Source organism: Erpetoichthys calabaricus, chromosome 5, assembly GCF_900747795.2.
Source record: "Erpetoichthys calabaricus chromosome 5, fErpCal1.3, whole genome shotgun sequence".
Classification (NCBI taxonomy): Eukaryota; Metazoa; Chordata; class Cladistia; order Polypteriformes; family Polypteridae; genus Erpetoichthys; species Erpetoichthys calabaricus.
In genome coordinates this window covers 223,719,038-223,746,560 of record NC_041398.2, presented here as the reverse complement: position 1 = coordinate 223,746,560, position 27,523 = coordinate 223,719,038, and the positions used below count along the sequence as shown (strand labels likewise).

General features: G+C 42.1%; 1 protein-coding gene across 1 annotated transcript; it reads left to right on the top strand.

The window, feature by feature from the left end:
- The first annotated feature begins 2,465 nt into the window (after window positions 1–2,465).
- lipg (lipase, endothelial) lies at window positions 2,466–23,336 on the top strand. The gene is made up of 10 exons (XM_028802587.2): window positions 2,466–2,720; window positions 7,704–7,891; window positions 8,139–8,318; window positions 9,801–9,912; window positions 12,420–12,644; window positions 14,645–14,884; window positions 16,511–16,631; window positions 16,873–17,091; window positions 20,799–20,903; window positions 23,069–23,336. The coding sequence occupies exons 1-10, from the start codon at window positions 2,627–2,629 to the stop codon at window positions 23,079–23,081; spliced, it is 1,497 nt and encodes a 498-aa protein (XP_028658420.1). The 5' UTR covers window positions 2,466–2,626; the 3' UTR covers window positions 23,082–23,336.
- The last annotated feature ends 4,187 nt before the right edge of the window (window positions 23,337–27,523 follow it).

The following is a 27,523-nucleotide window of genomic DNA, read 5'->3' as shown; positions in this document are numbered from 1 at the left end:
AAAAAAAAAAAAAAAAAACATTCGGAGACTCGGGGTTATTCGCGGTCAGCAGCTTGGTATCACTGCATAACTAAATAAACGAACTGACACACAGGAGAGATAGGCCTAGCTACTCCTAAACAGTTTGACTTACTGTCTTATTGATCACTGACCCACTGCAGTTCCGAAGCTTGTCTTAGCAGGCAGGCCTTTCAAGGAGCAAAGCGGGCCTGTGCTTCGTAATATAAAATGTTACAACGATCTTACCGCTTAGCCAACATCTGCTTCCTTGCTCGGAATGTGTTGGCATATACAGAGGAAGCCAGTATTAATGAAATAAAGTCAAGATGATCACTCCGGCTGGGGGTCGGTTCAAAAGTTAACCGACACTTGAACTTGACGCCCCAGCGGGGATTATTCTCCGCGTACTTGGGGTTGATTACTATGTTTTTAAATTGGTAAATGTGTACATTTCATTTCTATATTGGGTGTTATATTAGTTGATGCTGGTAGTGATTCGTGTATCCGTTCAAACTTGATGCGGAAAGCAAAATGTGCTGAGGCAATAAAAAACGGCAGAATGCCATCGTCATCTTTTATACCTGAATTTGATAATTTAACATTTTTTATAGTAAACTAATGACTAATGCATTATTGAGTTGTATACAAAAGACGTTATACTATATGCTGCAAAACGCACATTTAAATGCAGTGGCATTGACATGCAAATATGGATTTTACAACTAAGTAAATACTGAAAAAGTACATATAATGTGGTAAAACACGAAGAAAAGAAATCAAAAACTATATAACATCAATGGAAATCAACAATACCAACATAAGATACGTAAGAGTACAAATATACGGCTCATTATTCAGATGATTTTCTATTAAATTTCATCCGATATTAAGATTGCACGTCAATCTATTTTCTAAGCTCTCATTTTTTCAATACAATGCCATAATTTGAAAGAAGGCTGGAACCAATTCCAGACAAGACACACGCCAATTACTAAACACGCTGACATACAGGACCAATGGAAGCCTGCAATGAATAGTTTCTGGCCAATTTTCATACCATAAAGGACTATTCGTGTTGTGAACTTTTATTTTCTTTATTAGCCAGCACCGATCTCAATCCATACAACAATCCAAAAGCAAGGGCTGAAAGGGAGACTGCAAGGATACCGCACAACTAAAACTTGTAGAATCAAGATAAAGCGCCGAGGTAAGTAACCTATCCAAAGAAACGTGCGGGTGTGGGTGGAGGGAATGGACAGGAGTTATTCACACGAAAATATTTTTCAAATAAAATCGCTCTATATGTGCGAGTTATAAAACATTATTCTAGCCATCCACCCAGTTTTAAACCCGTTTGGGCTGCGCAGTGTCAGGGAAGCTGGGACCAATCCCAACATGCATCGGGCGTAAGGCAGGACCAATCCCTGGACTGGGCGCCTATACATCGCAGGGTGAACGCACGCACACACCACACACACACGGATATACAAACAACATGCGTTTGTATGCACGGACTTAATATTGGACATGAATTAAATTCAGATTACGGGTGCAATATATAGTTTCCACAGTAATTTATGTATTCGTTTATTTTGTTTAATTTTACTGGAAAGATGTCTTGTAAGTCGTAATACAAATATAAGAAATGTTGCGCACTATAGGTTAAGAAACTTAGGTCAGCTAATACTTAAAACTGACCTGTTATGACGTCCAACCGTTTGTCGCTATAACCTTAAGTATAAAAGCGTTCATCTTGGGCACATCTGAAACGTATCATCAAAAAATGTAAAATGCGATACAGCTTGATACGAAGTAAATCTTACTTATTATTTGCAAATTCTTTTTTGACATTTTACAACACAGCGTGTCGTTCAGTGTTGAAGATTTTTATCTGATTAAGACAAACCGCACGGCGCGTCTCTGTTGCCAACCAGAGCCATAAAGTGTTGTTTCGTATTAAGATCGTTGTTTTATAATTCTTAAAAATGTAAGACAAATTTCTACTAATCCCGTGGGTTTAATACGTGTTTTGGAAATTTTTAACGGTATGTATCTAATGATTTTACGAATTTCCTTGATTATAAATGTATAAATAAGACGCATTTTAATGTCACTTTCGGAGAGTAGCAAAATATTTAAATTATATGTTATTTTTTGCGTAACTAGTCGATCTTTTTTATATTTATTATGTGTATTTAGCATACTTTTATAGCACCTTTCTTCTCTCAGTGCTTATACTCAAGCATTTGTTTTTGGTTTCCTAATTATTTAATATACATTCGCCTTACCTTTTTACACTTTTTAGAAGCAACTACACATTTCGAGTTGAGTTTCATTCATTCATCTTTGAGTGCCCGCCTTTCGGACGTAGCATGGGGGCTTGACCAATGATATGCTTAAATTGTGGGGCGATGATCAGATGACAAAAGAGAGAAACTATTTAAAAACTCCAATGAGCACATTGCCTGACAGTGCCTTTTTAAGTCTGGGGGAGCGGGAGGTTGGTCTTCTTTTTCACCCTTCTCCTGTTCGGCGTGTATCGTTTATTCCCATGGAATAGCCAAGAGTTTGTAAATATATTTATTCATTTTTGTAACTTTGAAGACATTCAATTCATCTCCTAAAAATGGAAACAATCTTCAGCCTAGGGAAAGTAATTTTTCTGTTTTGCTTTGTAGCCGTTTTATCTTCTGAACTTGAGAAGCAGGGTCTTTTCAAAGGTAAGACGGCGTTAAATTACAGCTTTTTTGGAGTTTAATCATGCTGGCTTTGCGATACGGAGCTGCTTCTTAGGCGGTAATGGAACCGCCAGTTTGCCTTTTACTACCCTCGAGCCACGTGTGTCATCAAGTTCAAGGAGGCAAACTAAATTCGGAAGTGTCCGGTGATTATCTGATAAGGTGTCTGGGCTTACAGTGTAGTTTTGGCGTGTAAAAACTGCATTAAAAGGGCAATGTTTCAACAGTCTGACAGTCTCTCATATTTTAAAAGCGCTAAATTTCGAACATTGTATGAATGTTTTCCTACTAATTTCAATAACTAGGGTGGGTTCGCCTTGCACACTTTCAGAGGAGAATATTTAATTTTTTTCAGGATTTGGTTCGTTTCAATTCTGTCCGTGTATGTAGCCTATAATTCTAAAGTGTGGCTTTGTTCTGCTAGCTAGTGGCTGTAATGAGGTGGACTGTGCGTTTAGCATTTCAGGTTTTGTGGGCTCGAGTTACCTGCGATAACAAACCGGGTTGATATTCTGTTTGTTGTCATGTATGGAATAATGAATGGTGCAGAATACCAAACTAAACGGTGTGTGTACGATCGGGATCATCGATTATGCGGAAACTGAGTGCCACGCACGCGTAGTTGGGTTTGTTCAATGATTACTTTCATTTATTTATTTATTTTTTTAAAGGAATAAATCGGGCGTGTCCATATACAGGTTCGATGACGTGCGCAGGGACGCTAGGCGCCTGAACTGCCAAATCTAGTCGTATAATCTCCTAGTATAACCACTAGGCTGCACTGCTGCGATGGAAGCTGAAGCTCCGAATTATTTCGCCTCTCTGACCGTGCGCTTTCATTCAAAGTGTGTTCTTAATTGAAAATGGAAAGCCAATTAATAGGGATTCCGTTAACTGGGGTGTAATACACATGTTTTTTTTTTTTTTTTTTATCACAATTGGACTATGAAAACTGGCTATCCCATTCCACGTGGCAATTTTTCGTTCTCTGTGTGCTTCACGATCTTAAAACTACGTGTCCATGTTTAGCAAATGATTCTGAAATTTAGCCCATAAACTACGGGATCTTTAACAATTTTTATTAACATTCTGCAGTAATTAAGCCTTTACACCATAAAAAGAAACGCACTGTAATGCATGAGCGTTTTGGGGGGAAAAACTTGAGTGCGTCTGGAGTGGTGCTGTCCAGACTGATTCCTGCCTTGTGCCCATTGGCGGCTAGGATGGACTCTGACAATTGGTGCCCCTGACCTTGACAAAGTGAGTTTGAGACTGTTTTGTATTTGGGAATGTGTATGTGTACCCAGGGTTGGTCTTCAAACTGCTTTCGACTTTCACCACTGGTAAACGGACTCGACTAAGTATATGTGCATATATAGCTTCGGGAAGCTTGCTTCTGTTGTAGTAGGCAAGAAATTGAATTACCAGTTCACTTTCCGAACTCGATCTGACGCTGTCGGTGCATCGGTTATATTTATAAAGCTCTTTGAAAGATCAATCTGGGGAGGAAGTGTGGCTAATTGTAACCAAACAGTGATAATGAGAGCAGGCACAGGTGCAATCTGAATGCTGCTTCGTCGCAACCACAATATGTGAACAACTAAATGCTTGCTAAGCAAGACCTACTATTGCAAATGTGCCATTCCAGTTTCTCTCTTTTTAAGAGAGTCGTCCAAATTAAAATCTGTAATTGACGTCTGCGTTTTGACATTTATTGCAGTGAAAAACCGCCCGCAAGCAGAAACATTTGGGAGCCGCGGTTAAACGAACGATAGATTGCTACTGCTAGATATATAATAGACGCAACGATTAAGTTTCATGCCTAAATTGTAACATGTAAATCGTCAAACGCCCGAATTCCCTAAACTTTAGATTAACACGCATTTAATTTTAATTGGGGAGTGCACGGTGGCCCCGGTTCTTTTCTAAACGTGGACTTGTGATTTAAATGAATGTGGATACAAATGCCTCAACTTTTCCTTGGCCTTCTCCAAAACGAAACCCGACAACATTGTGAAGAAGGTAGAAAAGAAAGTTGGGCACTCCCACATTTACTTGCTCTTGCTCAGATGGGTTGCCAGCTAATGTGTACTTTTTAAAAGGAGACCGGGGCTCGGAGGACTCGCACTGGCCCAGGTTCAAAGTACAGCTTCTGTGCAGGAAGTCAAGGCAGAGCAGAGACGTCACGTTGATGGAGGTGTGAAGCCCTTCAATATTTGCCAGCATCTTGCAGTAAATGAGCCCTCCAGGTGTGTGATCACGCCCGGAAGTGTCCGTATCATCTGCGATGCAAGAGGCGCTGGTTTCAGAATTGAGGCAGTCCTGGGGAGTGTTATGTTTCGTTTCCGAACGTTTTAACGCTGAAACGTTTCTGTACGAAACGATTTATCCGATCGGGCATTTAGTTTGTGGAATTTGGATCAACGTTAAGAAATTTACTCATCTGAATGTGGGAGGCGGGAGACAGTCGGGATGGGCGCATCTCATCTGTGTTGCATCTTTGAGCTACAGTACTGAGTGCGGCTACAGGGCATGTAGTTGGCACTCAAGCCACACGGCTTCCAGGACGTGTTCTGCCAGGATGCCAGTCTAGAATCGCTCTATTAACTGGTTACTTCTCGGATCCCAAACATCTAAATATTGGGTTAATTTTACAGTGACTGCGTTTGAGGTGTGGAGATGTATTCCGCATTACCGCAATGGAAAAGGCGAGTTTCGGGCATATTGATGCTCCTAGACGCTATCCCTCCACCCGATTAGGCACATATTCAAATCCACTCGCTTATTAAAACAGATTGCTGTTCTAATTTTTATGTTGATACAATGCAATACATTATTTTAGTTATTAACTAGACGCCTGTATCCCGTGCTGGGTCTGTCCATGGCGTGGTGCCGTTTCATTGCTGCATATCCGAACTCTGGGACCGGTCGGTCTTGGGGTACCCTTTCCAGTGAAGGGAGGGGACAACAGGCCGACGAATTGTCAAACTAACCTGGCACTCGTGTCATCTCTTTAAATATTTGCTTACAAAATTTAACTGCAGCGATTAGAATGGATTATGCAGCAGGTAGGGGGACAGGGTGGTAACAGCAAAGTCATGAAATTGTTTGGCTATGTACACTACAGCCACTCCTGGAATTCTCCTTTACCTCTTATTGCAAACTGCTTATTGATGTCATTCTGCTTGAAATCCCATAGACCAGTTAGTTTTGTTTTTAATGTAGTTTCTTGTCTAGACTTCTGACTAGACTTCTGGATCTTTTGCACAGCCTTAGGACAGATTGTTAAATTGCTTTCATTAGTGTTTTTTTAAACTAGAGGTTACATTGAAAATTATGTGGAAGACTTGTAATTTATACATCAGCCACAACATTAATCGCCTGCCTAATATTGGTCTCCCTCCTGCCACCAAAACGGTGGTGACCCTTTGAAGCATGGACTAAACAAGACCTTTGAAGGTGTTCTGTGAGATCTGGTACCAAGATATTTAGCAGCAGATCATTTTTTAACTCTTCTAAAATTGCAAGGTGGGGCATCTTTGAATCAATCGTGGTTTTCTTGCACATCAGATTCTCAATCGCATTGAGATCTGTGGAATTTGGAGGCTAATTTTAACACCTCGAACTTTTTTGTTCTTCAAACCATTCCTGAACAATTTAAAGTGTGGCAGGGTTTATTGTCCTCTTTCATCTGGATACTTATTTTTTTTGGGGGGGGGGGGGGGGGGGGGGGGTACTTTTGCCATGAATGTGTGTATGTGGTCTGCAACCTTCTTTAGGTAGCACATGTTGAAGTGACATCCACATGAATTCCAGAACCCAAGGTTGCCCAGAGCACCACACGGTCTCCACTTTCATTCTTATGGTGCATCCTGCTGCCACATCTTTCCCCAGGTAGATGAGACTTGCTTGCTCAATGTAGACTCTTTTGGCAGTGGGCAAGGGTTAGCATGAGTATTTTGTGTGGTCCGTGGCTACCCAGTTCCATATGCAGTAAGCTGTGATGCACTGAGTGTTCTGATGCCTTTCTGTCATGGCCAGCCTTAAGCTTTGTCATTTGTGCTACAGTAGTTCTGTGGAACTGGACCATATGGGCTAGCCTTCACTCTCCACACATGTTGGTGAGCCTTGGGTGCCCATGACCCTATTGCTGGTTCACTGATTTGTCCTTCCGTGGACCACTTTTGGTAGGCACTAACCACTGCCTACCAGAAGTGCCTCGCAAGACCTGCCATTTTGGATATGATCTGACCCAGTCATCTAGCCACCACAATGTGGTCCTTGTCAAAGTCACTTGGATCCTTGCATTTGCCCACTTTTCCCGTTTCCAACACATCAATTTCCAGAACCGATTGTTCAATTGCTGCTTAAGATATGCCACCTCTTGACAGGTGCCAGTGTACTGAGATAATGTAGTTTACTTCACCTGTGACTTATTGGTGTATAAGGATGTAGTGGTTCTAGCAGCAACTTTAAATGGCTACTCAACCTCCTTTCCTAAATTCAACTGATCCTTTTCCGTGATGTACAATAGTAAGAGAATTTGTAACAGTCAATGTAAACCACATTGGATGTGGAAGATGAACCAAAATACTGCTCAATGCAAACATGGGGAGAATATTCAACTCCAAAACATGTTGGGCAGAAATTTGAATGTTGTGGAGGGATACTGTTAATATTGGTATTGCATTTATCCTGAGTGGTGCACCCTAAATAGTTTGGACAACACAATTTTGGGTTTACTGTACTGAAATTGATTTTGTTCTTTTAAGTGACATGGCCAAAGTAAACTGTATTTGATGAATAACGTTTTTGTATCTGTGTATTTAGTTTACCATACTCCCTCTCCAGGTAATTGACCAAAGGTTTTAATGAACCAAAAATGTTAATGGTTTAACTTAACTAAGTGGTTATTTTCTTTTTTCAAAGTATGAAGAACCCAATTTTGTCTTTTTCTTTTTATAGATGACACCATTTCTGAGCTCCTGGAGGATGAGAATGGCACTGTAATTGACGATACCTCTGTTAAGTTTCGTTTGAAGACCACCCATGAGAGTCATGGGTGCTTGCTCAGCCTGGGCCAGCGAGATTGTCTTGACGAGTGTGGCTTCAATGCAACAGCAAAGACGTTCTTGGTGGTTCATGGCTGGACTGTAAGTATGTTGATGGTATAAACTGGTCTTGCAATATCCATTATTAGATTCTATGCTTTAGTGTGCCCTGGCACTTCTGTAAACCCTTTGGTATGAAACTAGGTTGGTGAAATATTCAATAAATTGTTTCTAAATTCCCTTGTTTGTACCTCAGCCAGGGTTCTCATCCTTAAGCAGTGTTCTGACAGTTATCAAGTGGTCAAAGCAGCATTTTAGACTAATATGATGACTTGATTTCATTTTGCAGATTAGTGGACTGTTGCCAGAGTGGTTTGAAAAATTGGTGTTTGCTCTACAGCAGCGTGAGAGAGATGCCAATGTTGTGACCGTAGACTGGCTTGTCCTTGCCCATCAGCACTACCCCAATGCAGTCAACAACACCAAAGCTGTCGGAAGCACTATTGCTCATTTTCTTGACTGGTTACAGGTAAACTTATCTTGCTCCTAACACACAATCTGGTTCCTTGCAGGAGTTTAGGGAGCAAAGCATGACTTAGTTTTCCACAGACTGCTCCTTGGGTTAAAACATGAGGATTGCCCAGAAAAACTATTGGCAATAATTGCTACAACAGTATTGTCTAAATGCTCATGGGAATACTAGCAAGTATTGTAAATACTTGCTATTTTGTTTCTATAGAGCGCAAAAATTCTTGTAGTGGTCTGGATCCCATGCTGCCACACACCTCCTCAACCACATCAGGACTCTTGGACTATTTGACTTTCTTCGGATCCCATAATTCATGTACCTGAACAGCAGACACTGACTTTAATCAAAGGCATTGTCTCAATGTACACTTAGTCAGACTGGTTAAGGGTTCCTTTGCTATCAGATTCCATAGGATGTTTAAAATGTACAGGGCATCACTGAAATATAAAATTGGCTTGTTGGATTTCACAATAGAAATTGAGAACTGGCCATCCAGTCCAGTAAGCTCACCTGTCCTATTCACCTAGACTCTCTTCCTTCCATCCATCCATTATCCAACCCGCTATATCCTAACTACAGGGTCACATGGGTCTGCTGGAGCCAATTCCAGCCACAGGGCGCAAGGCGGGAAACAAACCCTGGACAGGGTGCCAGCCCACCATAGTAGACTCTCAATTAGAACCATTATTAAAAAAAAATAACCTGATTTTTTTTTAAGTTTTGAACATCCTTGTGCTTAATTGGAAGTGTTGTTCTGTAGGTCATGTGGCAGTACTATTGATTATTAAACTTGGATGACCTGTTCACTTAGCGGTAGACCTTTTTGTCCTTTCTTGTGTCAATCAATGACCAGTCACTGCCTTGATGATTCCAATAGTTCTGGATTTGAGTTAATAACCTCACTGGCCTGTGAGGAAATGGACAACCTCCAAATGAGACTTTTAAAATGCTCTTCTGTTTCTGGATTAGTGATTCCTGTTAAACCGCACCTCAGATGGATTATGTGCTGTTTGTCCACGTGTGGGTTGAGTGTTTCTCCTCCCTGAATTTTTTTCCTATTTCTGTAGATAAGACTCAATCAAATTATGCCACAAGTCCATTTAAAACCTTGTTAAAATCCTGTTCGAATTTAGATTTGCTCACAACTTGGCAAAGCCTCACACTTTCACCATAATGTGGACGTCACTGTACTTTTGTGGTCCCCAATATGAATAAAATCCTGACTTGATGCTGCCATGATGCTCTTAATTCTAATGAATATTAACAGTAGTGGTTGTGATTGAGCCGACCTAGTGGAGGGCAGATTAAGTTCATAACCGCCTAAGTCGGACTGAAATGTTCTGCTACAGTGTTTCAGGACTGTGATAAGAAACCATTTTAGTTTAAGTGTGGAGTAGGGGAATAAATGTTCATCCTAGTGACCTTTTTATAAAACAATTCAAAGTAGCTTACTATTTGAATTTATGAATTTTGTCCTTTCAGGTGGAACTCAATATTTCTCTTCAGAACATTCACATCATTGGCTACAGTCTAGGAGCCCATGTTGCAGGCTTTGCTGGCAATTATGTGAATGGGACCATTGGACGAATAACTGGTATTTATAATTTTTTTTTTCTCTCCCCCGCCCCCCTCTAGTTTATTCCCATACCACATTTTTAAGGATGGAGACTATCTGCAGCAGTAGACTGGCAGATTTTTGGCTTGATTTGTTGTTTGCTTACCACAGCGTTTCTCAACCTTTAAGTATTTGCGACCCTGGTTTTTAATAGCCCCCCCCCCCACACGTTTTTTTTGAAAGGAGCCCACCAATACCAATTTGTTGTTTTAAATGAATGATCTATCATAGATGCATATTATTTTATACCTACTTTTATCGACATTTATCTAACTCCTCAAACTACATTCTGATACTAGAAAAATATTAGTTTTGGTTTCAATAGATGTATTTTTCATATATTTGAGTCTTGTTTGTTTTATTTCACATCTTCATGGCCCGCCCGACAGATTGAGAACCACTGGCTTACCACATGCAGATCAAGATAACTTTACTGTCATTGTAACAAGTGGTCTGATGGGCTAGCGTCTCCTAGAGGAAGCTCTGCCTCTTGTAGTTCTCCAATGGTCACAATGCCTCTTAATTAGCTTGGCACAAAAGTACACTGCGTTTTAAGTCCTCTCTTTAAAGTGTTTCTTGATGCATTAGCTGTACAGGTTTTGTGAGTAACCATTTTGGCCTGCATGGTATTTTGTTTTGCACTTGAATGCAACGCTCTGCATGATTCTACTTGGCTAAGGACAAGCTTGTTACACTTTCAGTATCAAATGTTGAACATTAGCTTCATGTTGCCATTGTCAAAATTGTGAGATACAAGGTGCAGAAACAAATTCAAATTTCAATTGGCAAAATTCATTGAATATGCAAGTAATGACTGTGTACCTTGATGAATCTTGTGGTTACTGTTTGGGGGGCATTTGGGTATATTTAACATTGTGAGATCTTTTGTTGTCTTTCTACATTTTAATGGGATCAAGCTGCCAATTTGTTCCTCTAACCTGCTGATCAAGGGCCATTTTGTACTTTTTAGCTTGAATTAAAACTTTTTTAAAATATCCAGTTAATCCTTATCCTCTGGAAGGTATTCTACAATATCCTTCTGGATTTGGTGTGGGTTTTTTTTCCTCTCCCTTCTCCACCCATCCCTTTTCTATTGTTTCCTTATCAATTGACAACAGGAAGTTCAATCTGGCAGCCTAGTAGATCCTGAATGTCCTGATCATGAGATATACCTTGCCAAGTCTAGGGCCTGTGGCTTGCTGTTGTATGCAAATTTGTGCACATAGGAGAGGTTCTATGTAAATCATATTAAACTAATGAAGCTCTGACATGAAGGAATGTTTTTATACTGCTTTCTCCATGTAAATCATTGACTTCAGAAATCTGTTTAGAGTGCAAGAGTAGTAATTTTAACAAATACAATCGAAGCCTTACGAGTAGGCCTTGATAAGAACTTTGAAGGCAACGTTCAAATGGAGGAAGAGGTACCTTCTTTTAAATCGACCGTTCTTGATGCTTAACTCTTTGACACTACATTATTGCTTTGGATGCGCTTATCCACGTGGCCGGCTTCCATAATAGTATTTGAGAATAGTGTAGCAGTCCGGTGCTGCGAAAATTCACACCTTCAAGATGACTTTATTTTTATGGAGGAGATCCCAGGGACACTCCCAGCCTTGGCCTGACCCACACACACTCCTAAACAGACAAAATAATGCACACTGGAATCCAACAATTAAAGAATATATAATGAAATGGAAACAATACCACCCCCTGTACCCCTACGGTGAAATTACATTAAACATAAACGCCCCACAGCAAAGTCCATGGGGAAAACTGCACCAGCTCTAATGAAATGATGACGATAGTAAGTCCAGAGATCTGTACGTTTTTAAACGGAATAAAAAAAGTCCTACCGGTAGACGCTGTAAAGGTGAAGACGGGTAGATGGTTCAGGAGCGCTACTTTTCTTGTGGGAAAGCCATGAATCCACTCAGTCCTCGGCACATAGGTGGACTGAAGATGATCCAGACCCCAACAACAACACAATCGGGACACGACTAAATACAGTTAATCAACAAAGCAGTCGGACAGGAACACGGAACACAGAATACAGCACGACTCCCCACCCCCTTGGCCACCTGCCTTCCTTTTATGCCACTCTGACCACCTTTGACCCCAACAGCCCCTGCAGGGACTACAGGGAGATGCGGTTTTAACTAAAGCACTGCTACAACCGTAATAGTCCTTTCCACAAACTGCTGTTACATTTGTCAGATTTTTGCATTTTATGTCCATTTGTTAGTTGCAAATGTCAAATGTCCAGGAAAAAGGCTTACAAACTTGTAAGGCAGACTACTTTCACTTAGTAGGATGGGGACCTTATGTGGGAATGGTGTGTATGGTGGATTAGTCTACTGCACAAGCTTGTGTTACAAATGAGGCCTTTCTTCTAAGGCAGTTGTGCAGTTCTAGATAGTCCTGCTTCAGATTACCTAGCTTATACCCATTATGCTTGTGTAAAATGTTTTCTTTCTCGTTGCTAGGTCTTGACCCAGCAGGACCCATGTTTGAAGGAGTTGAAGATCACAAGCGCTTATCTCCAGACGATGCAAACTTTGTAGATGTACTGCATACTTACACACGTGAGGCTCTGGGTGTCAGCATTGGTATCCAGCAGCCCATTGGCCATATTGACATTTACCCAAATGGTGGAGATATTCAGCCTGGTTGTGGCTTAACAGAAATGCTGACCACCATTTCAGCAGGAGGTAAGTGTTTATTTTTGTGTGGTTGTGGTGGTTTTTTTTTTTTTTTTTTTTTAAAAAGGCCTATCCATCTGGAAATGAGGGGAGGTGGTGTATAACTCCAAGTGAGCCAAAGTTTAGCATGTACCAACACTTTATTACATGAATCACTATGCAGAGTAAGCTAAAGAGATTCTTAATGATTTTTAGTTAGGGTGTACTCGCACGAGGCAGGCTTGTTCCATGCCATGCCCAAGCATGATTGTGTCCCACACTCCCTCGCGGGCATGCACTCACTGTGTTTAATGTTCTGGGCCCAGGAATGCTGTCGTCATGACCATGTGACTTTGTGTAAATCCAAAACAAGATCTGAACACAATGACAGCTTGCATGTCAAAATGATTTTCCTTTATTTTGTGGTTGTTTTGGAATTGTGTAGGGCAGGATAATGTGCTCCCCTCAATTTGGGTATGCAGCGCAACATTTTGTTAATCACGCTGCACATATGAAGATTTTTTTTTTTTTTTCTGTCGACAAATTAACGGAGTAATTTGCAGCTTTTCTTACCAACTACAATTCCCGTGCATGTGTATGGTGAGAATAAAGACCTGCTTTTAACTTGAATGGTATTGAATGAAGTAAGAATTGCACTCTAACTTGTCGCATCATTGACGTCCTATCTGTGTTCTGTGCTCTGCGATCACTGTTTCTGAATGCTACTGAACCATGCTTGGGCACACCTCTTCCAATTGGGCCAGGGCATGGTATGGTTGACCTGGCACAGCACGATCACACTAGTCATATGAACTAGACTTCGCAAGGTTAGGTATGAACGAACGTTCTCGGGCACAGGATGATTTAGCAGTGTGAGTACACCCTTCATCTAGTGCTCATCAAAGCCTGAATTTGGAAATAGGATTTGCTTTATGTGAACCAGTTTGGTTTTGATGAGCATGGTCCTTGGAATAAGTGCAAATTTACACATTGCTTCAATATGCTATTCAGCTAAATTCCCAGATCATGGTTCCAAGTAAAATCCTAATTACAAAATTCACTTTGTCTAAATCAAGGTGGCCAGTCATTATGCCAATTTTTGCGTAAAAGGTAGTGAATATTCTATAAAATCTTTGACTTGTCACAAGAATTTCTGTGAAATGGCGCAGGACAACAAGCCAGTAACATGTGGTGAGAAGCTTTTACTAATGGGTGATGAATGTGTCTAAATGAGTTAATCCATGCTTTTGATTTTTAACTGTTTTCCTGACCCTAGCCATCATTTTTTTGAGGTGGCTGGAGTCTTCCAGCAGGATTGAGTACAAGCTTTGGATAGGAGACCAGTCCTTTGTAGAGCACCCACATTTGTAGGGAAAATTGGAAGAATGCAAACTCGATATAGTGATTAGGTCTGGAGCTTTGAGACCACCTCACTAACCACCGTCCACTACACCAGATCTAGTGTGCCCTTAAATGTTCAAAGGAGAATAGACAATATCTTAGTCCTAGGGTAGAGTGTAGTGCCACTGAGAATTCTCCATCCTACTTTCATATATACCATGTTAATTACTGAGAGATGTCAGACTTGGTTATGAGGAAGACTATGGATTAGAGTTGAAGGTCCATATATGTAGTAGTGCAGCACACAATTCTGGGGTTTTGGGAAGTTCAAATGGTGATGTTGGCTTTGCTCATGGGCCTTATTGATGTACTCCAGCAGTAGGTGCCACTTATCCTCGGGTCTTATGGTCTCCATATTGATTGAACAGCACTGGTATAAATTGGCATATTTTCATATTCACGCCATCCTTTTAACAGGAGATTTTAACTGCGCAGCCTTAAGGTTTGGGTTGTGTTCTGAAATGTGCTACACTTAGTGGATTTATAGAAAGTCTCTTAACCTTTTTGCTACTTCACGGAGTGTTGGCCGCAGAGAACTTAACCTGGTATGAGGTTGTTGTGGTATAAACCCTCCCAAATCAAACGGGTCCATCTAATGTATATTCTGCTTTTTAATTTTTTTTTTCCAGCATTTGGGGAGGTGGTGCAATGTGAGCACGAGCGATCAGTCTTCCTGTTTGTTGACTCCCTTCTTCACAAAGACCATGAGAGCATTGCTTATGAATGTACAGACCCTGGGCGGTTCAAGAAGGGAATCTGCTTGAGCTGCCGAAAGAACCGGTGTGGTAAACTGGGATACAATGTTAAGAAACGAGCACGTAGGAACAGCAAGATGTACCTTAAAACACGGGCCGACATGCCTTATGCAGGTACTAAACCACTTTTGTCCTTTTTCTTTTGAGCTCCAGACTGGTTAGTTTTAAGGGGTCTCTCATATGGCAAAGTATTTTGTGACCTAACAAGATATCATTCTTAAACATCAGGATTTTAATCCTTTGCATTTTGTATCTGTGTGTGGAATGTCCTTCAAGTCCTATATGGGGTTGGTTACTCTCATTACCTCTTTAAATGGAATAAACGTTTATTTAGCATACTGCTGCTACTTGTTCATGGCCTGCCAATTTGCAGAAGGGAATGTGCCAAGATTAACCATCTAAACTCTGCAAGATGTCTGCAGCTACTTGTGTAAATTTGGATAATTGTTGCTATTAAAGTGAGATAGCTAGATGGGTTTGCCTTGAGGTAGTGTCCCAGGAATACATCCCATTACTCCACTGCTAATCACTAGTGTTAGTGTATAGGAGTTGTCTGTCCGTCCATCCATCCATCCATCTATCCATTTTCCAACCTGCTGAATCCAAACACAGGGTCATGGGGGGTCTGCTGGAGCCAATCCCAGCCAACACAGGGTACAAGGCAGGAACCAATCCTGGGCAGGGTACCAACCCACCGCAGGATACACACAAACACACGCACACACTAGGGCCAATGTAGAATCGGCAATCCACCTAACCTGCATGTCTTTGGACTGTGGGAGGAAACCCACGCAGACACGGGGAGAACATGCAAACTCCATGCAGGGTGGACCCAGGAAGCGAACCCGGGTCCCTAGGTCTCCCAACTGCAAGGCAGCAGCAGTACCCACTGCGCCACCGTGCCGCCCGTATAGGAGTTGTGCCTTTGTAAAATGGGTCTAGCAGTATAAAATAAGTAGGAAAATCCTACAACTCGAACCCTTTCAAGACCCAGTATCTATCTTGGCTGCACTGGATACAAGGCAGGAACTAACCCTGAAAAGGGAGTTCATCAATTTCCCATCTACACTTGATATTGGAACAAATCCATGGGCCCTATTAAATGATCCTAGTGCTTTAGATACTTCAGATGCCCAGCTACTTGTGTTATGTAAAACCCCTTGTCCAATCCTGTCTTGGGGTTTGAGCAGCTTAATTACCAAAAGAATTAACATGTCTTTTATGCAAGTACCTATTAACTTTAAGGTTACTGCAGCATTAACCCAAAAGTTGGGGGTGTTCTAAAACTACTTTGCAAGAAGCAAAACACTTTAATTTTAAAAAGGGGCAGAGTTGAGCCGTTGCTGTCTATTTTGATTATAGCAATATTTAGAATCTGCAGAATGTCCCACATCTTTGGTATAGAAAGATCTTGTATAAACCAATTTTGGTTAAAACCTCTTCTGACCGGACTTGAGTAATGACTGAATTAGGAGTGCAAGGCAGACGGACCACATTATCTAGTCTCGATCAGTGTAATATAGTTTTGAAATGGGTGCATCTAAATCTTGTGCCAGTCACCAGTGGGTGTTTTTTGGGTGTGACAATCTGTATGGCGCTGCGGGCAAGCTGTTGAAACTTGTGGGGGTGGTGTGGTTATGAGCTGGTAGTCTGAATTGTTCTCCAGTGGCTGACTGCTATGATTAGTGAAGTGTAGATATTTTGACAGGATTCAATATTCTGAGGTTTCATTTTCTTAAGGGTATCACTACCAGATGAAGATGCATGTATTCAGCAAAGTCGACATGGAAGATAAAGACCCATCACTCTTTGTTAAACTTAGTGGCTCCTTCGATGAATCGGAAAATATTGCAGTTCAGCTGTGAGTATACCTACATTAAACTCTTGCTACTTGTATCTTTTTTTTTTCATTGGCAAATTCAAATACAGTACTATGAATGTTGAATATCCACATGCATATACAAAGCTTGGATGTCTTTCTCAATGTCCCATACTAGCTGATCTCATCTGACATTTTGGAAATTCCCTTCATAACCATGTCAGGCTGCCTCTCATTTTAAGAGATTCCACAATTTTAACTGACTTTTCCTCTCCACCTAAAGTCCAGACAGCCTTGGTTTGAACTACACCAACTCTTTCTTGGTCTTCACTGACCTGGACCTTGGAGAGCTACGTGAGATCAAATTAACATGGGAGGGCACTTCTTGGTCTTGGTCTTCCATGTGGAAGACCATGAGGACTTTATTTTATGAAGACCCAAACAAGAACGGAGTCCTTGAAGTCCGACGCATTAGAGTGAAAGCTGGAGAAACTCAGAAAAAGTGAGTACTACTTTGACTTTTTTTTAATGGGGGGGGGGGGGTTGCTTTTGAATCTTACATCGTCTCACATGTAAATGAGGTGCTATATTGCACCCGACCTGGCACACTCACCCGGAACCACGTGTATAAAATAACTTTAGCTGGAGGGCACATGTTCTCCGTGTCCCCCAGCCACAACACCATTCAAAACACCAACACAAGCCCAAAAACCACACTCCTCTCTGGCACCACCACTCCTCCGGTCAAGCTTTGTCCTTCTCCTCCCGACTCTGGCACCGGAGTGGTGGTTGCTGGCTCCTTTATAGTTCATCCAGAAGTGCTCCAGGTGCTTGATCAGAGTTCCGGGTGTGATGAATACGCTGCCCATACGGGCTCGGGAGTCCCAGTTACAGCACCCCCTGGTGGTGCCTGTGGGAAACCGAGGCACTGCTCCAACCCAGGGGAGCGGCCATCTAGCATCTGTGGAGGTATTGCACTCTCCAGGGCTACTTCTCCTGAATATACAATGAAGAGGCGTCCTGGCCAGGCATGGACCCTGGCCGTCCACCACGAATCTTTTCTTTTTAGAGATTGTCCTGATATAAGTGTCAATCGTTCATGCAGAGTAAGCTGCAATTTGAGGTGATGCTTGATGACTAGCAGTGATGGATAGTTGGAATAAGTACTTTTTAAAGCTATTTACAGAATGGGTTTATGTATACAGTGCATTCACACCTTCAACATTTTTTGATATTTTGCAGATTTATGCTCCAACTTCCAGTACCTCCCGAATAATGACAAAACAGAATTTTAGAAATGTGTATTTCAAATTTATTGAAGCAGAACTGAAATATCCAACTGACCCAAGCATTCAGACACCTTACTACATACTTAGTTGAAGCACCTTTTGGCTGCAGATACTGCCTGAAATCGTCTTGGGTATGATGCAGCCAGCTTCGTAAACACCTGGATTTTGGAATTTTCTGCCATTCTTCACAGATCTTCTCCGCCTCTGTCAGGTTAGATTCAGTCAGTCAGTGGACATCTATTTTCAGGTCTCTTCCAGAGATGTTAGAATGGCCTCTGGCTGGGCCACTCAAGGACATTCCCAGAGTTGTCCCTAAGCCGCCACTCTTTTCTCCCTCCTGTTGAACAGTGAACCTTCAGCCAAGTCTCTGTAATTTGCTCTGTTCAGCTTTCCCTAAATCCTGACCTTTTAGTCCCTGCTGCAGAAAAGACAATTTATTGGTGTGTTGCCACCACCATGTTTCACTGTTGGTATTGCACAAATGAGTGGTGCCTGGTTTCCTCCAGACATAACTTAGACAATAAACAATACTAGCCAACCCGCAGCGTAGCATACGCCGCATAATTATTTATTGATGGGTGAACACTTCCTGAAAGACAGTTGTCCAAATGGGGTGGGTTTGAGGATACGACTGTGAGTGAATGAAAAGATGGAACTCTGGAGAGAGCAACATACAATTGTCCGTGACTGAAAACTGGTTTTGGCAGATACAGGCATATCTTTTAGAATGTTTGGCCCTGTGCCTTTATTGTCATTGCAAAGGCCAATCTAACAGGAAATTGTCTGCGTGTAAAAGTAAAAGGCAAATTTGAATCTGATGGGTTCAGGGAAATCCGGGGAATAAGGACAGTTTGTGAGGTAGCAGCTGTGATTGTTTTACACTCCAGTACATTGTGGTGAATGCAGGTAACAGTCAGTCTAGTGCCTTTACAGAGACTTCTTGCTGGCATGAGGCTTCTGAGAAGCACGACGACTGAACCAATTTTAAGTCCGAGTTTATGCAGAGGCATGCCAGTGGGAGGAAGACCAAAATTCTTTGGGGAATGAAGGTTGTGCGGGGATCATCTGACGATCGAGTCAATGCTGGTGAAAGTTACTTTGTCGGTAGGGATAAGTATCATTACTTGTTCATTAAGGTGTAGCGAGTCTTCGTTGGTGACGCTTAATATAGCTCATGTACTGAGTTCTGGAGTCACAGTTGAGAAGTCGATGTCAACACAGTTGTTGAACGGGATCAGAAATGAAAGGAAGACAATGTGAAGGTTATGTTGCAGGTGTTCCTCACGAACAAGATTTCGCAAGACAGGAAAAATGGAAGAGCTGTCATATTTGTCGTCCAAGTACATGCATGTGACGCCACAAAGGTTGATTGTTAATGCAACCGGCAACAGTAAGTGCTAGAGTTGGTGGGCGTGGCTCTGTCGTGCATACCCCATGATGCGGAAGGAGGGTTAGAGTTGGTGGGCGGGGCTCTGTCTTGCCTGCGTATCCCATGGTTGGGCGACTTGGTTCCGGCTGCTTTTCTATATTTAATCCACCAACAAGAACAATGAAAAGTCAACGTGTCTGAGGTGCATGTGGACTGTAGCAGAGACGAAAGCGACTGAGGCAGTGTTTTGAGGTGCTGTGTACCTCGAGAGCGAGGGTGGACTCGGGAGGAGGGTTAGAGTTGGTGGGTGGTGCTCTGTTGTGCGTATCCCATGGTCTTAGAGTTGGTGGGTGGGGCTCTGAGTTGGCAGGTTGGACTCTGTCTTGCATACGTCTTGCGTGCCATGGTCGGCTGCTTAGTGAATTGTTGGTGGGCAGGGCTGTCTTGCGTGCATCTTGCTTGCCATGGTCTTAGTGAATTATAGATTCCCTTGTCTGATGAAATGGCTTGGCATCAATTCATTTTTTTTTTTTTTAAACTTCCAATTGAGTTTCTTCAGAAGTGACACATGAAAGCCCATCTGTGTGCTATAAAGTCCAGAACCGAAGTGTTCCTTTAGAAATTCCTTGTCTTTACACTGGTTCTCTGCAGCTCAGTGAGCATTGGGTTCTTGGTCACTTTTTTACCACCAAGGCGCTTCTCATTTTGGACAGGCAGCCAGCCCTAGGAAAGACTTGTGGTGGGCCCAGACTTTCATTTAAGATTTTATGGAGACCACTATGCTCTTGGGAATTGCAGGTCCTCCCACCACCCCAGATCAGTGGCCTTGACAAAATTCTGTCTAAGCTGTGCAGGCAATTTCTGCAACCTCATGGCTTGGTTTTTGCTTTTGGTACACATTGTGGGACCAGGTGTGCCTTTCCTAATCCTGTTTGGTCAAATGAATTCACCAGTGAGGCTCCAAACAAGGTGTAGAAACCTCAGCAGTGATCAACAGAATAGAATGCGCCTGAACCAAATTTAGTGGCCTAGCAAAAGGCCTGAATAGTTCTGTCTGTGATGTTGCCTGAATCCTTTTGTCTTTCTAGGGTATTAAGTGTACCTCCTTGGGGTTGAAATTTAAATGGCTCTAATTAGACTGGCACATAAAATGTGAAAATTGAAGGTTTTAATGCACTGTATACAAAAGCGCTATGCAGAATGGGTGAAGTCCATATTCCAACTGTTATGGGCTGCAAAGAAATTGCCAATTTGCTAAATGTTGATCAACTGAAACTGGCTGTGTTCATGATTCAGCATCCCTTATAATGCCACCCTACAGCTGTTTTAATTGTGTAGAGATAAAGAGAGAGCATTTAAGAATGAATTTGTGCCAGGAGCATTTATATTGGTATTTGGGACAGGAGGATGAGTTACATGTACCAGTAGATGCATTTATGGATTTAGGGTGGTGGCTGTGTTTTGATTTTTAAGGGGCCATGACTAGACGGGTAACTTTTGAAGCTGTGGAATATTGAGTTCTGTGACCAATCCATTTTATTTTAACTATAGGTATGTTTTCTGTGCCAAAGAGCCATCTGAAACGCACATCACTCCAGGGAGCGAGCTCACATTTGTAAAATGTGCTGATGGCTGGGAACCGAAGCATCGGAAAAGGCAAGTCTGTTTTTAATCTAACATTCATGGAATGTGCAAGCCAATCAAAGTGCACATCTAATACGTGATCTACACTTTATTTTATATACAGGTGCTGGTCATAAAATTAGAATATCATGACAAAGTTGATTTATTTCAGTAATTCCATTCAAAAAGTGAAACTTGTATATCAGATTCATTCATTACACACAGACTGATGTTTTTCTTTTAATGTTGATGATTATAACTGACAACTAATGAAAGTCCCAAATTCAGTATCTCGGAAAATTAGAATATCAATTAAGTCCAATGCAAAAAAAGGATTTTTAGAAATGTTGGCCAACAAAGGTATGAGCATGTACATCACTCAATATTTAGTTGGGGCTCCTTTGGCCTGAATTACTGTAGCAATGTGGTGTGGCATGGAGTCGATCAGTCTGTGGCACTGCTCAGGTGTTATGAGAGCCCATGTTGCTCTGATAGTGGCCTTCAGCTCTTCTGAATTGTTGGGTCTGGTGTATTGCATCTTCCTCTTCACAATACCCCATAGATTTTCTATGGGGTTAAGGTCAGGCGAGTTTGCTGGCCAATCAAGAACAGGGATACCATGGTCCTTAAACAAGGTACTGGTAGCTTTGGCACTGTGTGCAGGTGCCAGGTCCTGTTGGAAAATGAAATCTGCATCTCCATAAAGTTCGTCAGCAGCAGGAAGCATGAAGCTTCCTGGTAGACGGCTGCGTTGACCTTGGACCTCAGAATACACAATGGACCAACACCAGCAGATGACATGGCACCCCAAACCATCACTGACTGTGGAAACTTTACACTGGACCTCACGCAACGTGGATTCTGTGCCTCTCCTCTCTTCCTCCAGACTCTGGGACCTTGATTTCCAAAGGAAATGCAAAATTTACTTTTCATCAGAGAACAGAACTTTGGACCACTCAGCAGCAGTCCAAAGACGAGACGCTTCTGATGCTGTCTCTTGTTCAAGAGTGGCTTGACACAAGGAATGCGACAGCTGAAACCCATGTCTTGCATACGTCTGTGCGTGGTGGTTCTTGAAGCACTGACTCCAGCTGCAGTCCACTCTTTGTGAATCTCCCCCACATTTTTGAATGGGTTTTGTTTCACAATCCTCTCCAGGGTGCGGTTATCCCTATTGCTTGTACACTTTTTTTGTACCACATCTTGTCCTTCCCTTCGCCTCTCTATTAATGTGCTTGGACACAGAGCTCTGTGAACAGCCAGCCTCTTTAGCAATGACCTTTTGTGTCTTGCCCTCCTTGTGCAAGGTGTCAATGGTCGTCTTTTGGACAACTGTCAAGTCAGAAGTCTTCCCCATGATTGTGTAGCCTACAGAACTAGACTGAGAGACCATTTAAAGGCTTTTGCAGGTGTTTTGAGTTAATTAGCTGATTAGAGTGTGGCACCAGGTGTCTTCAATATTGAACCTTTTCACAATATTCTAATTTTCCAAGATACTGAATTTGGGACTTTCATTAGTTGTCAGTTATAATCAACATTGAAAGAGAGAAACATTTGAAATACATCAGTCTGTGTGTAATGAATGAATCTAATATACAAGTTTCACTTTTTGAATGGAATTTACTGAAATCAACTTTGTCATGATATTCTAATTTTATGACCAGCACCTGTATTTGGAATAACCTGGGGAGGGGAGAGAGACCCCTGTTCAGATTAGGCTAATGCTAAAAAGCGTGGGAGAGGTTCTGTTTACATTCATTTACTTTGAGGCATTTGAGATTTTTCAAAATTCAGTCCATTAGAAATTCGGTCATTCAGGTATTTGTTGAATGATTAGGTAAAATGTTGAAATATGAATCATTCAGCCTATCCCTGGTAACTTTTCAGTGGAGTTAATTTTAACATACCACACGAGATGAACAAATAATGCATCCCTAGAATGAAGGACCAGTCCTTTTTTTTTTTTTTTTTTTTTTTTATATATATATATAATATATATAAAGGGCTGTGGGCAATTGTAATTTTTCTTGAGCACAATGACTTAATGTATTCAAAAATCTAATCTGCATGGATTTAAATTGATTTGGGGGGGGGGATAAAATGATGTAATATGTGAAACTCTGTCAGTGTTAGGCAGACTATAGTGGAGATCTGACTGGAGGGCAAGGACTTCATTTTTCTTCCCCCTTTTTTTGTAGGCAATACATCTAATCTGAAGGACGATGCACTTTTTGGGCGCAACTGAGCCAAGACTAAGTGGATGTTTCTCCTGTCCCAACACTTCCGTGTCTTTAGTTTACCATTCTGAGGGATGAAACCAGGAGATAATGTCCACCCAGTTCCATGGGATGTCTCATGAGCTGTGGAGATTAACTTCATAAAAGGCACTTATCACTCTTGAACCAATGTACTGTGTATATATTGCATTTTTATGGTCAAGTGTTCATAAACCACAATTATACTTAATTTATTGTTGCTCTGTATATATGTAAATACCTGTTTTGTTCAGTGTGGTTTTTGTAAATTGCTCTGATCTACAATAGTCCTTGCACTCTATTTCTGAAAGCAATGTCATCTGCTGTAACAGGATACCTGTCCTCCTTTTTCTTGAAGTCTGCACTCGTCTGTAATGAACTGGAGAGGGGAGCATCCCTTTTTTTAAGTGAATTGTCTTATGGTTGCTGCCAAGAAATGGATTAACCAGAAATGGAAAGGATCTGAGAACAAGTGCCTGCTCAAACCCTGTGAGGTACCTAGGACCACTGTGTACTTTTAATCGATTTTAAGCTGGCTGGGATAGGGCTGCAGTAGAGCAAACTGGACTTTCCCTGAACATCTCCTTCCATTACTATACAATTGTTTGGATGTCTAGTTCCAGGACTACCAGCTTTAGGAGTTAAAGACCCTAATTTTACCTGCCAGATTGGAGTACAGTGTAGTGTAGCACATGTCTGGAGTGAATGAACCTTTACTGTTTCCCTCTGCTTTAGAGAGAATGGCTAGTTAAGGATAACTGAAATTTTTGAAGTTCCTTTTTTCCCCTAAAGTCATGGAGGTGGGATATGTTCCTCTGGTTAGACTTTATTGCTGTGTACCACCAGCCATTTAGAAAGTTAATCTAATGAAGTCTTGGTACTCAAGTCATTCTTGCATATTCTTTGTTCCTCCTAAATGGCCTACAAGTGGCTAGAAATGCTCCTCATCCCACCATCTAATGCACTGAACTGAAATGTCGTTTCAACAGTTAATCTCCCACCCTGCAGTCTGTAAATGCAGCGGAGGGCTTGTTGAAGTAGCAATGGTGCACAGCTTTGGCTCTTTCTGCACATTCCATGGCTTCTATTTCAGGGCAACTACTCAAGCTGGCCTGTGAACACACAAGTGTCCTGCTGCTTCTCTTCAGATCTGAGTGAAAAATGAAAGTGTTTTAAAGTTCTAATAAAGTATATTTATTATATTAATGCAGTCCCTAGTGTGCTTAAACCTGAGCAGCAGTGTATGGAGCTGATGATTATGTAATGGTGGACTGAATGTGATTTAGGGATGGATTAACAGATCAACTAGGCCAGCTCTGTGAGCTGGAGCAGTGGTGTGAAATAAAGCTCACCAGGAGCAAGCGGGTTGGAAGATGGGGAAACCAGACTTGTGTAAGGAGAAATAAAATGGATTCCAAAATAAAATACTGATAGTGTCTCCTTTCTGAGCCATTGAAATTCTTTAGTTTTATTAAAGCAGTAGTTAGTATGTAAATGTTCATGTACACTTTTGTAAGATGACTCCTGCAGCTGCACTTCTCCCAGTATGTATGGACAGTATTTGGGCATGTGTGAGGAAAGACTGCGGGCAACAAATGAGCACATGCGCTTGACAGTGAGACTGCCTCACAACTGAGGTGACGGTGCCAACCACTGCAGTTACAATGAAGCTGTGAGGAGTGTGCCTTTATCCAGCACCTTTTTATTACATTTTTTAAATAAAATTATTGTGCAAGATCTGTTAAGATACACCACTTGCATAATGGTTAAGCACTAGAGCACAGGTGTCGAACTCCAAGTCTGGAGGGCCGCAGTGGCTGCAGGTTTTCATTCTAACCATCTTCATTATTGACCAGTGTTTGCGGCTAATTAACTTCTTTTGCTTTAGTTTTAATTAACTTGACTCCGGCTGCTTAGTCATCTCTTTTTATAATTAGCAGCCAAACAATAACGAGAAACTAAACAAGCTGCCACACAATATCTGAAAATAAAGAAAAGTGAAGGTCTCGGTAAGGTTGATCTCTCCGGTCACCAAAACATTTTGCTGAACAGAAAATCAACAGTTTTGGAAATGACTGCTGTGGCAGAATGAGAGCAGCAACAGGCCATGGAATTAAATAATGGGCTTAATTAACAGCAAGAATAAGCTTCTCATTAGTGGATTGGTTGGAGTTGGAAATCTCAGTTTAGCTGCTCATCTGTTGGCTCATTTCACATCTCATTTCTGTTTGGCTGCCATTTCATGAAGAAACGAATCAATTCAGAGGACTGAATCCTTAAAACCAGGGCTATTAAAATGAAGGGAAAAGGAGTTAATTAGCAGTGAAAATTGGTCACTAAAGAAGAAGATGGTTAGAATGAAAACCTGCAGCCCTCCAGGACTGGAGTTTGACACCCCTGCACTAGAGTGTGCAAATACATTGTGTGTCAAACTCAACAAAGAGCCATAGCAAGGTTTGGGGCAGCCACCTGTATGTTATTTCCTGGCTGCACAATTGAATAAAATGGATAGCACTGATGTGTCCAGAACAGAACAGAGGGGAAAGGTGGTGGCTTTTAAAGGCCAGTAGGCTATAGGAAGTGACATCAAGGGGGCGGAACCGGCAGGGTCTTCATCCATTGGCTGAGACACGGAAGTGACATCAGGGCCAGGCGGAATTTCCCATGAACGGTCTGCAGAAAAGCAAGAGAGAGAGAGTCCGTGCACTCTGCCACATCCCAGTCTGGCTCATTCAAGCCCTTTAGGTGCCTCCCATGCGCACGTCTGTGACAGTTCATACAGTGCCTATTAGAGGTGTTCACCATCTTCAAGTCAGTATTTAGTAGATGCACCTGTGGCAGCCATGACAGCCTTCCGTTTGGGTCCACGGGTCTCTCAGCTTTCCACATAAAGATTTTGCTCCCCCACCCAATTCTAATTTGTAAAACTGCATAAGCCACATCAGCTAGCATGGGGATTGTGAGAGAACAGCCTTTGTCAAGTCCAGCTACAAGTTCTCAACAGAATGGAGATCTGGATTCTGACACGGCCAGTGCAGGACATTCACATCCTTGTTTTGAAGCCACTCGTGTGTAGCTTTGGCGTTATGCTTGGGGTTGTTGTCTTGCAGGAAAAGAAATCATCTTCTAAGGTGTAGGGTTTCTTGCAGAGTGCATCAGGTTTTCCTCTAGGATTTTCCCCTCCATCATCACAAGCCTTCCAGGTTCTGCTGCAGAGAGGCATCTCCACAACACGATGACGCTGCCACCACCATGCAGTGGTAATGGTGTGTTCAAACATGGTTTTGCGCCGGATGACCAAAAAGCTCAGGTGTGCTCTCATCAGACCATAAAACCTTTTTCAAACTGATTTCAGAGTTTTCTATGTGACGTCTCACAAACTCTAGCTGAGATGTTTTCCACTTTGCCACTCTCCCATAAAGCTGTAAGTGGTAAAGCACCCAGCCAACAGTTGTTGTCAGCACAATCTCCCCCAGTCTTATCAATTGCATCTTGTAACTCCTTCAAAGTTCTCAGAGGAATCTTGGTGGCCTCCCTCACTCGTCGTCATCTTGCAAAATCACTCAGCTTTTGTGGACGGCCTGCTCTAACAGATTTACAGCTGTGCCACACTCTTTCCATTTCTTAATGATTGATTTAAATCAGAGGTGTCAAACTCCAGTCCTGGTGGGCCACAGTGGCTGCAGATTTTCATTCTAACCATCTTAATTAGTGACCAGTTTTTGCTGCTAATTAATTTCTTTTGCCTTAGTTTTAATTAACTTGACTCAGGCCCCATAGTTTTTTTTGAGTCTCATTATGGTTTGGCTGCGGTGGGTTGGCACCCTGCCCAGGATTGGTTCCCTGCCTTGTGCCCTGTGTTGGCTGGGATTGGCTCCGGCAGACCCCCGTGACCCTGTGTTCGGATTCAGCGAGTTGGAAAATGGATGGATGGATTATGGTTTGGCTACTAATTTAAGAAAAAGAAATAAGCCACTGGGCGGCACGGTGGCGCAGTGGGTAGCGCTGCTGCCTCGCAGTTGGGAGACCTGGGGACCTGGGTTCGATTCCCAGGTCCTCCCTGCCTGGAGTTTGCATGTTCTCCCCGTGTCTGCGTGGGTTTCCTCCGGGCGCTCCGGTTTCCTCCCACAGTCCAAAGACATGCAGGTTAGGTGGATTGGCGATTCTAAATTGGCCCTAGTGTGTGCTTGGTGTGTGGGTGTGTTTGTGTGTGTCCTGCGGTGGGTTGGCACCCTGCCCGGGATTGGTTCCTGCCTTGTGCCCTGTGTTGGCTGGGATTGGCTCCAGATTCAGCGGGTTGGAAAATGGATGGATGGATGGATGAAAACAAGCCACCACATGAGCAGCTCACCTGTGCCCATCACACAATATCTGATAATGCAGAAAGGTGAAGGTCTC